The sequence below is a fragment of the Malus domestica genome, chromosome 07, assembly GCF_042453785.1.
Source record: "Malus domestica chromosome 07, GDT2T_hap1".
Lineage (NCBI taxonomy): Eukaryota > Viridiplantae > Streptophyta > Magnoliopsida > Rosales > Rosaceae > Malus > Malus domestica.
The window spans coordinates 23,491,056-23,508,284 of record NC_091667.1 but is presented as its reverse complement, the minus strand read 5'-3'; the positions used below and the strand labels follow the sequence as shown (position 1 = coordinate 23,508,284).

Here is a 17,229-nt window from a genome sequence, read left to right as displayed (position 1 = left end):
CATATGAATGCACAACAAGGGATCTCTAACCTTCCATGGTGGAAGGAGAATACTCTAAGATATGATTCGAGAGTCTTTGGCCAAAGCATATGAATATGACTTAGGAAATTTGTTCCAAATCATATTCAATTGAATCATATAGAGAAGTATCACATTGGATAGTAGACATGAAACAAACTATCATTCAAACAATGTGATTAAGAGTATTGTATTAGAGAATGGCCGTATTGCGTTGTAGTTGTAACTGGATAGGTTCTCCAACAAATTTTACTTAGCTTGGGTAACCATGACATGCTGCTAGGTGTCACTCATGGTTTGTGGAAGCCCTGAAGATTAACAAACACTAATCTTAATCAAAGGGAGAATTGAAATGTAGTTTCAATTCATAATCGATCGTTAAGAGTAACAATCGCCCACTGCCTCGCTAATTGGAACCTAATGGATCGTACACCGAGTAAGGATGAAAGTGAAGAAATATAAATGAAATGGATATGCAATTAAATGGTTTAATTGAAAAATGGTCAAGATTAATTAATTAGTTAATTAATTTAACGAAAGGTTCGTATTGGGCTTTTAAGTTGGTTTTGGGTTTCGGGGCCCAAAAGTGTTTTGGTCCACAAGGCCCATTATGTTCAAGTTGTATGACAACTAAAACAAAATGGGCAATAAGCCCAATCATTTAAGTAAGGCCGGCCATAAGGGTGATGATTGCAAACTTGGATTAATTACAAGTTTGCCACTCACTTGAAATGAAGTATAAAATCAACTTTATAGCTTTATTTCTCATTTAGGGTTTTCTTTGAGGTAAAGAGGTGAAACATTTTATCTCTTTCTCTACAAGGAGGCCGGCCACATAGGGAAGAAAGAGCTAGCAATCTTTTTCTTCTCTAAGTCATCCATTTCATCTTCACACCTCATCCTTGGTGTGGAGACTTAGAGACACCAAACCTTTGGTGTTTTGGAGATCATTTCCTCACATCCTCAAGGAGCAAAGGAGCATCAAAAGGAAGGAAATCACCCAAGGAAGATCCAAGGAGCTAGGAGGTGACTTGAAGGCCCTCCACTTGGGTGAATCCCTTGTGTAAACAAGGATGAGCTTCAAGGGTAATGAATCTCTAAAATCTTACCTTCTCTTTAATGTTGTTAAAGAGTCTTATGGTTCACCATTCACTAGGCTTTGAAAGTCATGGGTTTTAGAATTGTTTTTGAATGCATGCCTATTTTAATGTGTTAATAGTTTGCATATGTGTTCAAATATTCTTATATGTTCTTGGCTAGGACAAATTTTTTCCTTCACAAACTCACTTTGTGAAAGAGAAAAAGGAGAGACCATTTTCAGTTTTCCACAGAGCTACCACCGCAACCATGGCGGCCACCGTGTCTCTCCCTTTTATTGCGTGAAGTGCGGAGGAGGAGGAGGAGGAGGAGGTCTCGCCGAAGTTCTCTCTTGCTCGGGAACCATGGGTACCACTCAAACCCCTCCCCCCCTCTCTTTCTCTCTCTCTCTCTCTCTCTCTCTCTCTCTCTCTCTCTCTCTATCTATGTGTATGTGTGTCATTGGTTTTGTATATGTGATAATATGCAGGTATCTCACGTGACTCGATGCACAAGCACCGTGCTATTGGAGGCAAGAAGAAGGCATGGAGGAAGAAAAGAAAGTAATGCTTTCTACCTTCAACCCCATCTATCTCTCTCTGCTTTACTCTTTGATTACTTGTTAATTTTCCTTCATTTTCTATTAGTTCCCCTTTGTAATATTTTTTAATTGATTTGTTATGTTGCAATTAGGCGACATATCTGTTATTAATCGTAAATTATTTTTGGGTTTTTCATTGTGAATAAAAGGTGAGGTCTCATCGTATCTTCTTTTTCTTGAACATGGTCTCTCCTTTTTCTCTTGCGCGAAGTGAGTTTAGGGGTTGCGTAGGGGAGATGCAAGAAGAAGAAGGTGCACATGTCAAAGTACAATTTTACCAATATTAACATATAGTTAATAGAAAGATCAGTTTTAGATTAAATTTGCTAACGGAGTACACCACAAGGGTTTAAATCCGAGTTTTTTTTACCACATTGGTTATCTTCCGAATACCTTATGACCACATGGATCATTTATCCAATTTGGCCAAAATAAAAAGGAAAACTTCTCTATCCAATTTGATGTTCCTTTTTTCTCCCTTTCTCCTTCCCATTTTAAAACAAAAATAAAAATATTTCCACAATCAAAGTGTGTAACATATGTTAGTATATTTTATACAAAACAATTAGTTGTTAGGAAGAAGAGAAGCGATAAAAATTGAAGGTGCACCAAGGCAAATAAGCACAATCACTTTCAGTCACTGCTGTAATACGTCATATGAATCAAACTCATTGTATAAGTGAATAAGAATATCACTATACAAGCAATTATTTAATTATTTTCTTTAATAAGACTACATTATTTTGTGTTGTCAAATTGTTTCCGAGTTTATTAGTTGAATTGAAACCAAAACAATTAAAAAAGAATATAGTATGTCGTCATCCAAATCTTATGACCATGTGGACAAGGATGACTTCCAACGTGTCATTGGAAGAGATCTACAAAAGCAAAATCCATTTTCTAATTTCAAATATTCATATTTTATAATTATATTTACACTGCAAACAAACAACAATGGGTCCATAGCTCAGTGGTAGAGCATTTGACTGCAGATCAAGAGGTCACCGGTTCGAACCCGGTTGGGGCCCTTTTCCCTCTTTTTTTTTCACGTCAATATAAAGCTGGGCCCTTAAAATCCGCTCCAAGCCCATACCCGGATTCGGAGCACCCGCAAAGCCATATGTGGGTCCTCTTCTTCTCGTTGCAACTGCGAAAGCATTCGCTCCAGTTCCGATTTCAGCCACCCTGTCACTCTCTCACTAAACCAGGCGAGGTTTGCTTCTCTCCCCCTCTCTCTCTGATTCGTTGATTCTTCGTCCTTAGCCGATTGAGCTCTTTATCTTTCTCTCAATTTTGTTTGATTTATGATGAAAATCGTGGGTTAGCTTTAATTTTGTCTGAATTCTGCCTTGAATGGTTTTCATTTTTAGGGTTTATCAAGAAAAGTTTCCCCAATTTAGAATTTAATTTGATCGTGGCATCCTTTAATCTTTCCAGTGTTTTTGAGTTGGGTTAATTTTAGATTGGCAGGTTAATCGATGCATTCAATTCTACATTGTTATCAGGGAGTTTTGGTTTCAAGTTTATATTTTTGCTCTAATTTGCTGCTTTTCCAAGCGTCATTGTTAATTTTTGTCCAGAATTTGATATTAGCAACCCAAATTCATTGGAGAAATATCCGGAAAGATTATTGTTCCAAGCACTTGAATTGGCCTGCATTTTTCAAGTATTTGAACTCTTGGATTTTGCTGCTTATCAGCAAATCAACATTGGTGCTCCTCCACGCCTAAGCTGCTAGCTCACTATTCTTGTTTTCGAATCTGTTGGTGAGAGTCAGTTTTCAAGTATTTGAACTCTTGGATTTTGCTGCTTATGCAGAGCTGAAAACAAGGGAAAGGGAAGCCCCGTAGCATTAGCAAATCAACATTGGGAGAGTCGGTTTTCTTTTGATTAGTTCTAGCTCTGCTACGAGCCTTACCCGTTTAGCTTATGTGGTATTGCTGTTTTTTGTCGTCAAATATTTAATTTCTTCAATTTCTTGTTGGTAGGATATTTGAAGAAACAAGTGAATCACAAAATGCTGCAACCCCAAATTGTTCAATCCCCAGCTAGGCTAGCCCTAGCAAACCCCACTTCGCCCTCTCTTCCGAACCCTACGCCTCCAAAAGTCCCTTCACTGCCGCAACCCAATCTCTCCCCAACCCTTGTCTCCCTCCTCCCGCCGCTCCCTAGAGCCCAATCCCTTCTCGTCCAAATGGCCTCCCTTGCCTCTAAACTCTTCCAAGTCTCTCCCAATCGGTCACTCTGGCTCAACGCATTTCGGGGGTCCTTCCCGACTTTTCTTCCCAAACTCAGTCACTTCCCCCAACTGCGCTTGAATCTTCTCCTTCCTCCACCAAAGAGATGCTCTCCCAATTCACTGCCCTGCAAACCCAACTCTTTGAGGCTGAACTCCAAGAAATTCTTCATCTTCAGGATGCTAAGCTGAAAATTGCATGCGAAGTGAAGTCCAAGGATGCTGCACTTCTGTCCTTTTACAAGAAACTCAGGGATGTTGAGCAGGTCCTTGATAATCTTGTTGATGATTACTCTGATTTTACCCCCCCCCCCCAAACGAACAAAACATGAAGATGGTGCAGATGATGATTCTTTGTGCACCACTACGGTTTCATCTCAATTGAATTTGTCAAATATACTGTCGTATGCCCACCGGATAAGCTACACAACCTTTGCACCTCCAGAATTTGGGGCTGGACAAGCTCCTCTTCGTGGGGTACTCCCACCTGCCCCACAGGACGAGCAAATGCGCGCTTCTCAGCTGTATGCTTTTGCAAATCTTGATGTGGACTTGCTAAAACAGTCGAGGGGAAGGAGGAAACGATGCAGGCAATGTTGGAGCCCACGCCTCCTGAACCAACAAATCAACTTCCCAACCTGGGTGCACTCCAAGGTCTGCTTCCTCCCAACATCACAGTCCCATCAGGTTGGAAGCCGGGGATGCCTGTGGAATTGCCAACCGAATTTCCTGTGCCCCCGCCCGGATGGAAGCCTGGGGACCCTGTGCCTCTTCCCGTTCCTAGGGTCGAGGACCAACAATTACGGCCTAATGCTCATCCAGCAGTACATAAACCACCAGCAACGATACAGGTCCAGCATGTTGAGCTGGATATTCTGGATCCAGACGACGATAGTGATTATAGCGCTGCAGATGGAAGCTCTGACGACGATGAGTAACAGCGAGCTACTACTGCGACGCTGGAGTTTTACGGGAATCCTTTACTGTCGCATGAAGCCGCTTGGATAGCAAATTTGTTTCAAGTTGCTAATTTTTGGTGTTTAAGCTTTAAAACTCAAATAGCAAACTTGTTAGTCGCGTGAAGCAGATTGCAACATGAATAATTACTTAGAGCACAAGTGATGTACTTTGTCAGAGCATGTTTACTTACAGAGAACACGAATCAGAATATTAGTAACCTTGTTTGCTACAAAATGTTAGCAACCTTTATAAAAAAAAAAAAATATGCAAAATTTATACCACTTTACAAATTGAGTAATTACAAGTTTACGACGGTTTCAAATACAAATACAGACACAAAATTGACACGGAAAGAATAACACGAGAAAAAAAAAGGTCGGGTCGGGGGTAAAAAAACTCTACTCTACAACATATGCAGAATTTCCAACTCTAGTATTGTTGTTAGTTGTGTACATGACAATAACGTCATCGCTTGCTGGTCTTCTCCTTGCCTGCAAAGTGTATCGACGCGTTACAAGTTAGAATTGGACACATTCACAAATTTAACAACTCTTACATAAGGCTAACGACGTACGTACCATTACCAAATATGTTTGATTTTAAGGGTAACCGGAGAGACGACCCCCTTACTTTTAGGTCCCTGAGTTGCTTGGTTTTACTTTGTTGCCCTACTCTCGAAAGATCAGTGCTGCTTTCCGCCGGTGAAAGAACAGTTCCTTTCTGAACCTTCTCATGATATACAGCCGGAGGTGCGAGCCTTAGTTGAGGCATGTTTTCAATCTCGACTAATCCTCGGTCTCTTTGCAAATTGGTCAAGATATCAAACTGTAGCATCCCGGTTCAGTTTTTCATTAGTTTGCAATGTAAGAACGGTGATCATAACAACAATGATAAAACAATCACTACAAGGACAACAATAATAAGATATTGCCATACCCGTGATATTTGCTGAAGCCCGTACGTATTCTCTGATGCACTGCTTTCGTGTGGGTGGGAAGTTGTTCCGTGTGTTTGTTGGGTTCTTGACAAAAACTCCTTCACCAAACTCTTCTCTGGAAGGACCGATTTGCTTCTAGACCTCTGAGACTTCTTCTTAGGCATACAAACAGGGCATCCAGAGGATGAGCTACTACTTGATGCGCCATTCTCTAAAGCTTCACATTGAAGATGCGTTGCATGACCGCAATTGAAAATGCGAATGTAGCTAGAAGAGTTCTTGTCAAGAAGACAATCACATAAACAACATATTTGACTCCGAGGGGCATACCCATGGGAGGCCCCTTTCTTGAGTATGCTCATAGTGTAGAATGTATCATCTTCTATCAGGGACTTGGCAGTATCCTACATACCAGAGTAAACAATTTCAACGCAATTGCAGAGAACAAAGAGGAAGAAGTATATTGGACGTTTTAACAACACGATTCCCTTAAACAAGTTAAATGAGAATACATCATGCAACATGACTAGCATAAAAGAGATAAAGAGATGGTATACCAGAATTCTTCTTTCGAAGCCATATGTGCTAAGCATCCCCAAAATTGTGAATTTAAAATCACCAAATTCTTGGTTGCCATTATCAGAGAGGAGTTTGGACATGATAGTCGGAAGGCGAACATATCCTATCATGCCCTCAACAATCTCCTTGATGAACCGAGAGAACAGTTTTCTTAAGATATGAAAGCCTTTATGGAGCTTTGAGATTCTCCACTTGATTATAAAAGCCATCTCATCCTCTTCTGAGTCCAACGACTTGGCCACCGTCGTTTTAACATCTTCTCCTTTAGATACCGTTCCAGCATCAAATGAATCTGTTAAAGGCTCACAAAACCTGTATTGAAATTTGGAGGATGATTAGTCTTCAGCAAATCCATGAACTTGTACTTTTAGAATACAACAAAATTTCTTCACAAATAATGAAGAGCATGGCAGCTCATTTAAGGGACAATGGAACAAGAATCACTCTAGTATTATTATTATTATTTTTCTTTTAAAACTAGTGTATGTCTTTGACCCAACTAATCACTATACCCCGTCTGACCCCACAACATTGGGGAGCGAGAAACTCTAGCATTTGCTAGGTGAGTAGCATGGGAGAGAGTTGAACCCCAGACCACTTGGGAGCAAACCAAGGACCTGACCGCTAGACCAACAAGGAATCCTGGGAAGACAAAAGGCTGAAACCTAGGACTGTAATAGCCAGATGCTCGTGGAAAACTCGGTAAGAAAAAATTGGCTTTGGACTTACGAGTCAAGTAATCTAAACCAGAGCGCCTCTGATTCATCAGGATTTAAGCGATGGGTGTTCCTTTGGCACAGCCCAATACAGGCATGCAAAATGCTGTTAATGTCGTTCACCTGTAAGAGATAAATTACAAATAATAAATAACAGTCCAGTGAATCTGTAGTAACATACAAACAAAAATCTACTCAAATGCTATGGGTAAAATAAATATGATATGTACGGACCTCTTCCAATTTTAAAGCATTGCTGAAATGCTCAGTACGAGCAGAATTACTTGATGCCAGACTTGCCACAGCAGTATCAAGCTTCATAAATTTGTCACTGAGGGTGGAAAGTGTTAGTAAAAGAGCACTGCCGACATCACCAACCCTTTCCAACAAGAAAGAAGCAGCATCTGTTATCCCATATTTCTGGCACAGGCGCAAACAGTGTTCCACGCGATAGCTATCGAATGTCTCTAAGAATTTGAGAACTGAATTGCGCTCGTACTGACATAACAGCTGAAAAGTGAAAATGAAACATTAAGAGGGCAACAACTAAGACAAGCTTTATGGTACAGAAACCAGGTGGCAAAGAAACACAATCACTCAACTCTTTCAAGCCCCGTATTTAAAATTTGGTCAAAATGAATATACTGACCTAATAAGAACATTATCATAGAAGGAAGAAATTCAACTGAACACCTAATTATTAAAAATGCTCACCTCCAGATAAAGTTCAATCATATCATCAGTCACATTAACAGGATTACTACGCAAAAGCTTTGGGAAATCGGAGATCCTTTCCAGATACGCCTCAACTGCTTTCGATTGATCCTTAACCCTCACAAGATCATCTTTTCTTAAACTTGAGAAGTCGAGCGTGCCGGATAAGTGGACCTCAATCACTGTTTTTAAGTAAAGGAACAGACTTTTTGGATGGGAACGAAGTTTAGAGAGGATATGAGAACCTTCTTCAATAGTAAAATGATCGATAACCAAGAAGAATGTGCCCTCTCTGCATTGGATAAATTTTTTTTTTTTTTTTTGAGGTGAATAATCAATAAGGAAGCTTTCACTGGAGAAGACAATCTACAAATGACTTAACATGTGACAAAGAAAAGATTCAAGATAACTAAGAGATAACCTGTTTAAGTAAAAAAGCTCTGGAATTCGAGAAATAATTTCTGATCGAAAAGCAGCGCATTCCTTGTCAGTCAGCTGTAATAATGTTTTGTTGATAAAGGAGAAGGCATGAATGGGTTCTTCTACATCTTTCATGTAGCAATCCAGAGCAGCAAGATACTGATGTCTGCTAGTATGAATTAGGCCACAAACCTAAATGTAGCCAAGAGACCTTGTAGTGAGCAATCTTAAACTGAATGAATTATGAGACAACATCGTATGGTATTGGTAAATATACCTGGTAAAATTGCGCTTTCTCGCATAGCTGTAACACATAAGATGAATCCCAATCGGTCTCAGGCACTACCTCAAGAAGTCCCAGAACCTGCTTTTCTCTTCTTTTTGAAGTTATGCTATCTCTGGAAACACATGGTGGAAAGTTATTATCTGAGGTCAAATACTCCAAAATCTGAGACAATACACTTTTCGAGACAGTGGCTCTTCCACATGCAACATAGTATGCAATAAACTCAAATAGATGATCTATGTCTTTCTTTGAAGGCCACACTACTACTGATCCAGTGTCATCATTGCTAGGAGATCCATCTGTTTGAGAACTGTCCTTACTAATAATGCGAATAAGAGTATCTACTGTGTTCTGAACCATTGAATTTTTATTTTGAGCCATTAAATTGTTCCCATCCTGCATATCTGAATCATGAGAAGAAAGGTCAGATTTTGAGATTTCATCTTCCACGAAAGCACATCTCAGAACGTCCAAAGTAGCTTCAGTATCTAGCTCTAACAGAAGATACAGGTTAATATATTCTCCTCCTGGCATTACACTTGAGACTGATCTTGAATTAGGGGCATCAGAACCCTCCAACAAAAATTGCAGAAGTTCTGTTCTCAGAGATGGCAAGCGTGAGGGGGGAATTGTTCCCTGTCCTGCAACCACAGATAATAAGTGCAAACTTTGTTGATCAGATTAGTTCATGTGAAATGCAGCAATAAATGAAGCTATACAAGTGAGTCAAACATGTATTCAAGTACAAAATAATGCTAGTTTTCCTTTGATTGCTTCATACTTATTCGGTAAGATTACTCTCTCTTTTTCGATGAATTACTTATTATTTCAAGATTACAAATCCATTTCTAGTTACAGATACGATTATCACACAGAGGGATATACTCCTGTGATATTCCAATTGAACAACTCCAATAAGTGTAAGTCCGTACCTGGTGGAAAAGCAAGGCCTGAAAAGCAGTACTTTAAATAAACCAGCATCCTGTAACTGTAAACAAGAAAAAAAAAAACAATAAGACCACTTGAAAGGCTCAAACAAAAACTAACAACATACAACCATAAAGTAACATGAAAAAAATGCTATACAACTGATTATATGCTTTCAGTAAGATAATAATAATAAAGGGTAAAGACAGCACAAAATGAAAGGAGAAGCAACTAAAGGAGCACGATAAACTACATATTGACCATTTAAACTCAACTAGAACACACAAAGGACTCATTATCAAGATAAACATACCCAAGGGCAGTAGCACCTTCTCTTTGACTATTTCGCAAGACCACCAACAGCTCCTCTAAGGGTGACCTGAAATCATCCAATCCTTTATTGAAGAGATACACCAGAGCACTATACAGCCCGTGCTCCCTGCATAACCTAACAACCTACAATACATAACAAATTATCTGCATGTCCAGGTGAAAAATATGACAGACAAATACAGCAACATGAAAAATTATAAGCAACAATCTGAGAGGCACAGACCTGATTGAAATCCAAGGACGAAATATCCATGTGAAGGACACATTGTTCAACGCGCTGTAACCACCCTGTGCGGCTGTAGTGCTCTACCAGTGCTTGCATAATCTTAGGAAAAGGGCAAATGAAATAACATTATTATGTATAACATACCTGCCAATACAGCCAAAATACTTGAACAGTATGCATTACCTCAGGTGGAAGAGAACCAAGCATGTCCTTCAATATATAAGGCTCCAACAGCTCCAAAAATGTGTCTAACAACATTTATAAAGAACATTTGATTGGTAACATGCAATGATGGAGGAAAATGATATATGCATGTTGTTGTACTTTTATGCGCAAATAGAAGCAAATTCTAACAAAATACCAAATATCAACGTCGTACACGAAATTGAAGAAACAAACAATCTCAAAATAAGAACACAAGATATTAACGTGGTTCGGCGTAAAGCCTACATCCACAGGTGAAGCACAGCGAGGAATTTCACCAAACAAACGGAGATTACAAAAGAGTGTTCAACTCTCATAACCCAAATCCCACAAATTACAAACCCTAAACCAAATGAGTAGAGAACTTGAACAAACAGAGAAGATTCTCCCAAATTGGTCTGTAACCCTCAAACCCACAAATTGACTCTCACCAAATCACAAAACGAATGAGCCATGAAATTGTCACATGGTCATGACTCCAAAGGGTGACCTCCACCCATAACAAAAGAGAAAAACTCTCTAAACTAATGGTGACAGCACACAAAATAAACTAACCCTAAGGTCCTATTTATAATGCATAGGTCTTAGGTTACAATGAGAATCCTAATCCTAATTGGAAGTAAATCTAAAACCTAATCAAATAGGTAATTAGGAAAATTTCTCCACCAAGCAAGGAATCCAACCAAAAAAGTCAAATTAAAGCCCAAATAGGACACCAAAACAAAATAGGTAACACAAACCTAATTTCTGCATTATCCTAATTTTGTGCCGTAAATCACAACACATGTAGCTACAAGCTATTGAACAATGCACATACTTAGAGCAAAGGCTGCAAAACTGCAGCCGAGACAAGCTAAAAAAAGATACACCATACTTAGAACTTAATTGCCATGTTCTATCATATGTCAAAGTACTAATCCAGTCACTGTCACATCATGATGAAAGTTGGAAAGTATGGTTCTGAGTACTTTCAATATTTATTTTAAAATAAGAAATATTTCAATCCCATAATACAGGACATCAACTGTTCACTTAATCCCCTTTCAAAAGAAGAAAATATGTTATTCACTCCAGATTGAGCATGACACTTTACGGTAAGATAATATGAGATGGCAAGTGTATTTTGTCTCGTTGATGTGACACAGTTGGACATTACAAAAAGCCATTCTAACTCAACCGTGCATGGATGGTAAAATGGACTTTCCCTCTATATAAGCATATGAAAACCAAAGGATGTTTCCCTTTTTGTTTCATTTCAATAGAGTAAAATGTAATCCAGATATCCAAACTTCAGCTTAAAGTTGATGAAGTTTACAAAAAACCATAAATGCAAAAAAAAAACTGAAATGAGAATACCTCTCTGTTGAACAGCTACGAACTTGGAGAATATTTCATCAAAAAGTATGTCAGTCCTTTTGATATGGACACAGAATTCAACTGCAACTCCACCAACACGGGTGTATTGCTCTTTTATTTCAGAGTGCATAGAACTGCTTTTGCTGTTTACGTCATCAGCTTGATCCCTTTTTCCAATTTGGTTGCAGAACGCTACTGAGATATATGAAAATACTTCCTCTACATATGACAATAGCAACTCAACCAGGTAGGACATTATGGTCTCCTGTACAGCAACCAGAGTTCTAGGAAGGTCAACAACACCATGAGCTTGACCATCATAAATTGTCATTGCCATGTTCAAGGCACCCATCCAATCACCTGCTCCCCGTAAAACCTGAATTCGTTCTTTCCATGGGAGAAGTCGGGAAACAATAAGATGCATCGGTCCGAGTACATATACTGAAGCTCCTCTTACAGCTACACAATTGTGATAAGCTTTTTCAGGATTTCCAAATATATTAATGAAGTGAGTATGATAAGCAATGAGATCATCGCCTCCAAAACCATCAACAGAAAAACTTGTTTGGTGAATCACAGTTCCATCCTTCGCAAACAAACAAAGTTGTCCGGTCACCGTGAGAACCACCAGCATCTGAAGCCACAAAACTTCAAATTAAGCTCATTCTTAAGTGATGTAAACTTGAACCATGTACAGAACTCTTCATAGGCAGAATAACATAAATTTCTTTGGTTAAAAGAATAAACATAAATTCAGCACGACAGAAAACAAATAAACAGGTGCATACCTGATCATCTAGCCAAGCCACACCTATGGCTGCACTTTCAAGAGACCATTTCCCATATACTTTCAGCTCTGATTTGACCAACTTTGCCACCAGAACTTTTCGATCCCAAGCAAGTGCAAGTAACGAAACTCTTTCAACTGCTTCAGCAGGCATATTTTCTACCAAAAATGAAGAACCTCATCTTAGGAAACCATCAACAGGAAACTTAACAAAGAAAGTCAATCCTTACCGCTACTAGCAGGTGAACTGTGTGATTGTATTGTACATTTCCAAGCAGTACAAGGCATAGAACCCTCCCGAACCCCATCTGGTTTGGAAAGTCGTGCATACACTTCCAAAGTGGGAGTTAGTCTTACCTACAACAAAGACGCATGGCATTTAGCACACTGAAAAAAAAAATAAACTTTTTATAAATAGGTAATCATCAAATCCCAAACCAAAAGGTACATGGAATTCACGCTATCATCTGAGGGCTTCATACCACCAGAACAGTGTGATGGGTGACAAACACGACCACACCTTCTTCGACCAAAGAAGATCCCTCATTGAAGAGTTTCCAACCTGCATCTCCACCAACCACACCCCCCATCATACCACCAATACTGCTGCCTGAAACCGCCCCACTTCCCTGAGAAGACAGTGAAGCCCCTCCACAGAATTCATCAAACAGGAGTGGTGAAGCTGACAGCACTGTGCCTGTATTTTGTCCATCAAGAAGGCACTGTTCCAATCAACATGCACAAGATCATCAAGTTTGATAGAATTACATTGTAAAAGATCACAGATTCACACATCAACCGCAAAGCAAGCATTTTTAAACATAATGCCAACAATGAAATTTTTTTACCTGTGTTTTAATCGAGAACCTATTAAGAAGGGGAACCACTGAGGAAGAATGTAATAATACCAGACCCTTACTATCACCGGTAACTGCCTTAAATTGACGTGTAACCTGAGAATCCTGCCCCAAAAACAACGTATGTACAACTGGAGCTGTATGTTCTCCGGTAATTATTTTGGCAGCCGATGCCCTCTGCACGTCCCAAACTGTAATGTGACCATCAGCATAACCAGCTAAGAGCAAGTCCCCTTGCTGATTGAAGCACATAGAAGTTACAGCAGCATAAGACCGTTCTCCTTGCAACCCAAGAATTAGCATCTGGTACGTATATAGCATAGTTTGTTAACATGAATTCCCTATATCTATATCATTGGAAGTTAAAAGTAAGTAAAGGAATGAAAGCTAACCTTTGCATCCATGCTGTCAGCAGTATGAGCAGAGTACTTGCTAGGAATAACAAGAATAGACCCTCTTCCCATTCCTATTGCAATGTAATTATTGTGAACCGCCAAGACTTGCGGTGAGCCATGATCACGCCTTAACGCCGGAGATGAAAGGGTCCGAGTAATGGGATTGTTAGCATCAACATTGAAGTATCCTAATGTGGTGGAGCCTCTCCGAACACCCTCAAGCCTCATGGGTTGAGCAGCGGCACCCTCTTCCCAATGCAAAGCATTAGAAGCTTGCTTCTTCTCTAGCTCTTCAGCGATTTCAAGTGGCTTGCGCAACTTCTTTTCAGATTTTTTACTAATCCTCCTGCTCTCTAATTCCCCAATTCTCTCCTCCACGAGTTGAGTGATTGAACTTCCCAATTCATCGTCATCACCAATATCGCTATCGTTACCAATATCGCCTTTGTTATCCTCGGACTCCTTACCACCACCATCATCACCATCATCCTTGCCACCACCGCCACCATCATTATCCTCGCTATCACTCTCTTTCGAACAAGGACTGTTATCATCTAAGTCTTGAATATCTTGTTTATATTCCTCTACGACCTCAACATTCTTACTAAATTCCGTATCTTTAACATCATTTGCGTCTAAATTTGTCAAATTCTCATCAAAACTACTTACATTCTTCTCTTCTTCCACAGCATTACCAGCACTCGCCTCATCAACTTGAGATCGATCAACTCGAAAAGTCTGCTCTAACTTGCTTTCGCTCTCCAAAACCCCGCCTTCTCTCAACAATTCACCCCCAAAATCCACTTGTAATTCATTTGAATTTGTCCTAAGCACTGCCGAACGAATTGCAGTCGTATCACCAGTAGAATTGGAACTCACCTCGGATTTTTCATCCAGTTCTGAACCTTCAAGAACCTTCTGGATAACTCCGCTCACGGCGCTCCTCCTCGACTTGATTGCCGCGGCGTGCGGCGTTGGCATCGACCTTGAGGCCGCCGCAGCCGCAGCCAGGGCCGCCCCGGGCTTCGCATTCGTTCTCATGCCTCCGAGCAACCATGGAGACGGCTTCGGAACCCTCCCGGCCGGATCCTCCGACAAATCCCCGGACTTGACCCGACTGTACAGATTGGACCTCGGCCGGACCACCCTTTCATCCTCGGACTTAACGACGGGGACCGATACGGCGTCGTTGGGAGGTTCCGGTGGTTTGGGATCGGAATTGAGGCGGTAGATAGTGGAGGAGGGCGGGGACGATGAGGCGGACGAATCGGTGTCGTTGAGAATTTCGTCAATCGTGCGGTGGGGGACGGAGCTAAGGTCGTCGTCGTCGTCTTCGTCGGAGAGGGAGAGGTGCGAATTGAGGAACGAGTCAAGGTCGAGTTCCATGGCGAGTTGCGGTTCGAAGCGAGTGAGCTTCTTGGTCATGCTGGTGCAGCCCAAGACGCCGCTGCTGCTGCTACTGCGACGTCGTATTGGTCATCTTCTTCTTTGTCATGACTGGTAAGTCTCTGGGAGTTTGTTTCCTTCCCACGTCATGTCGTTTGTTCTAATGAAATTGGGAAGTGAGTAAAACGGTCTGTCGTCTGATTGCGAAAAGGCGCGGCAGCTGCCTTGCGGTTGCCGGCACGCGTCACTTCGGTAGCGATGCGCAGTTATTGTCTTGGGTTGGCTTAAAGCCAGCTAGAATTGACAATAACCACAGGAGTTGCTTTGGGACCTGTGGTCGTTTTTTTTTTTTTTTTTTTTTTTTAATGTTTTGGCAGGATTACAAAATGTGAAAATTCTAAAATATCACCATGTTACCAGTGTTACGTATGATGAATGAATAAGATTTAAATTTTAAATTATTTTTGTCTACTTTGTAATATTTTGATGTACTTAGGCTCCATCTTAAGGTTTAAAATCTACAATTCCTCTTTTATTTTCCTCCGATCAATTCCAATCCAAGTTTTAATTTGGACCTAAAACCTGAAATCTAAACAAAAAAACAAATTTAGGCCAAAATTAGGCTTCCTCCAACCTTGAGCTAAAACCTAAATTCCCCCCCCCCCCCCAAAAAAAAACTCAACCCAACTCAACCCAAGTGCTAAACAAAACCTAAAACTCAACAGATGACCATATACCTACCCGTTTTTAGGCCAGAAATCATTGTGGGCCCCAGCTGGTGTTAGTGAACCACGGGCTGTGAAGCCCAGACGCCAAACCAACTCGCCCAGTGGGACCCACCCACGTGGGCATGTCCCCCGGCTGTCAGGCCATGTCGGTAGCCCAACGGCTACTTTTTCAATCCAACGGCTGGTTTTAAATGAGTCGTTGGTTAATCCAATGGTCCACGTTCAAATATTTTTTTTTGTTTTATATTTATATATTAATTGAATCCAACGATTTAGATCAAATATAATCAAATCTAATGGTAAAAAAAGATCTAACGTCCCAAATTTAAATCCAAAGGCTAAAATAATTAAAAAAATTATTTAACTCAAAATTCATCAAAAAACTCTATAAATACCTATGTATTTGTTCAAATGTCCACACAATACTCACTTTTCTCCTACAATTCTTCCAATTTTTCTTTCTACATTTCTTCTCATTTCCAAAATTTTGAAGATGGCAAAAGAGCATGTTAAAGGTCATAATTGGACCTTTGAGGAAGATATTGCCTTATGTTTGGCATGGATTTCCATTAGCGAAGATGGTGTCGTCGGCATGAATCAAAATAAAAAGGTTTTGTGGGGTAAAATCACTGATAAGTTCCATGAAAACTCCAACGCCGGCCGAAGGGAAGGTGGTGGTGTTTATGATCGGTGGAAGGTTATCAACAAAGCATGCACTTTGTGGAAGGAAAGCTTGGAGAGAGCCACAGTTGACATTCCTAATGGAAGGAGCTTCTCATAAATTGTGACTTTTTTTGTTGATATTTTATTTGTCATGCACATAATAGTATTTTTCAACTAATTGTTTTTACGTATTTGATGCATAGGGTGACAACACAATGACAATTTACAAGACAAGAACTACACCAAAAAATCAATCTTTTAAGTTGCATCATGCTTGGAACGTGGGGAATCGATGCGGACCAACAATGGGGAAGATTATTTCATAGTGAAGCCCCGTCCTAAATGATGTCAATGAAGGTGTGAATGAAGGTGTCAATGAAGGTGTCGAACAAATGACCCCAACTTCTTCTTTACAAGGCCCCCGGGAAGAGATAAGCAAAAGGAAGCAAAGAGAAAAAGGAAGTCCCAAGATACCATTAGTGAACAAATTGCTACCGAATTTGCAAGATTGACCAAAAGTCGTAGCTCTCGGGAGGACGAAGCAGTCCGAATACGTGTGGCTATGATGCAGCTAGGGGATAGGGAGCAAGAGAGGTTCATAAATATGATGGTGGAGGACCTCAACAAATACACTTCAGAGAGGAAGAAGTGGTCATGTGGTAAGGAAAGGGAAATTTTGCAGGGGGATGCCAGAAGGAGTATATTTCAAGATGATAATTTATCTCGAGGTTATATCCCAAATCCACCACCAAGTCCATCACCAAATCAAGATGGTGGATATCATTATTAAGTTTATGTAGTTTATGAATTTTGGATTGTATTA

The 17,229-nt window shown here is 40.2% G+C and overlaps 1 protein-coding gene, 1 non-coding gene and 1 pseudogene across 2 annotated transcripts; 2 read left to right on the top strand and 1 right to left on the bottom strand.

Annotated features, from left to right (window-relative positions):
* The first annotated feature begins 2,652 nt into the window (after positions 1-2,652).
* On the top strand, positions 2,653-2,725 carry TRNAC-GCA (transfer RNA cysteine (anticodon GCA)). Its single transcript has one exon. It is a non-coding gene; the product is annotated as a tRNA-Cys (tRNA).
* Positions 2,726-2,789: 64 nt separating this feature from the next.
* Positions 2,790-5,109, top strand: LOC139197558 (mediator of RNA polymerase II transcription subunit 4-like; annotated as a pseudogene).
* Positions 5,110-5,119: 10 nt separating this feature from the next.
* On the bottom strand, positions 5,120-15,406 carry LOC103439435 (uncharacterized). Its single transcript, XM_008377999.4, has 19 exons — positions 13,627-15,406; positions 13,226-13,537; positions 12,860-13,099; positions 12,608-12,734; positions 12,379-12,536; positions 11,591-12,224; positions 10,214-10,278; positions 10,028-10,129; positions 9,785-9,927; positions 9,477-9,532; positions 8,536-9,185; positions 8,260-8,450; positions 7,839-8,130; positions 7,359-7,634; positions 7,138-7,247; positions 6,387-6,720; positions 5,829-6,233; positions 5,471-5,717; positions 5,120-5,383 (listed from the first exon to the last, which is right to left on the bottom strand). Exons 1-19 carry the CDS (start codon positions 15,052-15,054, stop codon positions 5,358-5,360), a joined length of 5,796 nt encoding a protein of 1,931 aa, XP_008376221.3. The 5' UTR covers positions 15,055-15,406; the 3' UTR covers positions 5,120-5,357.
* Between the last annotated feature and the right edge of the window lie 1,823 nt (positions 15,407-17,229).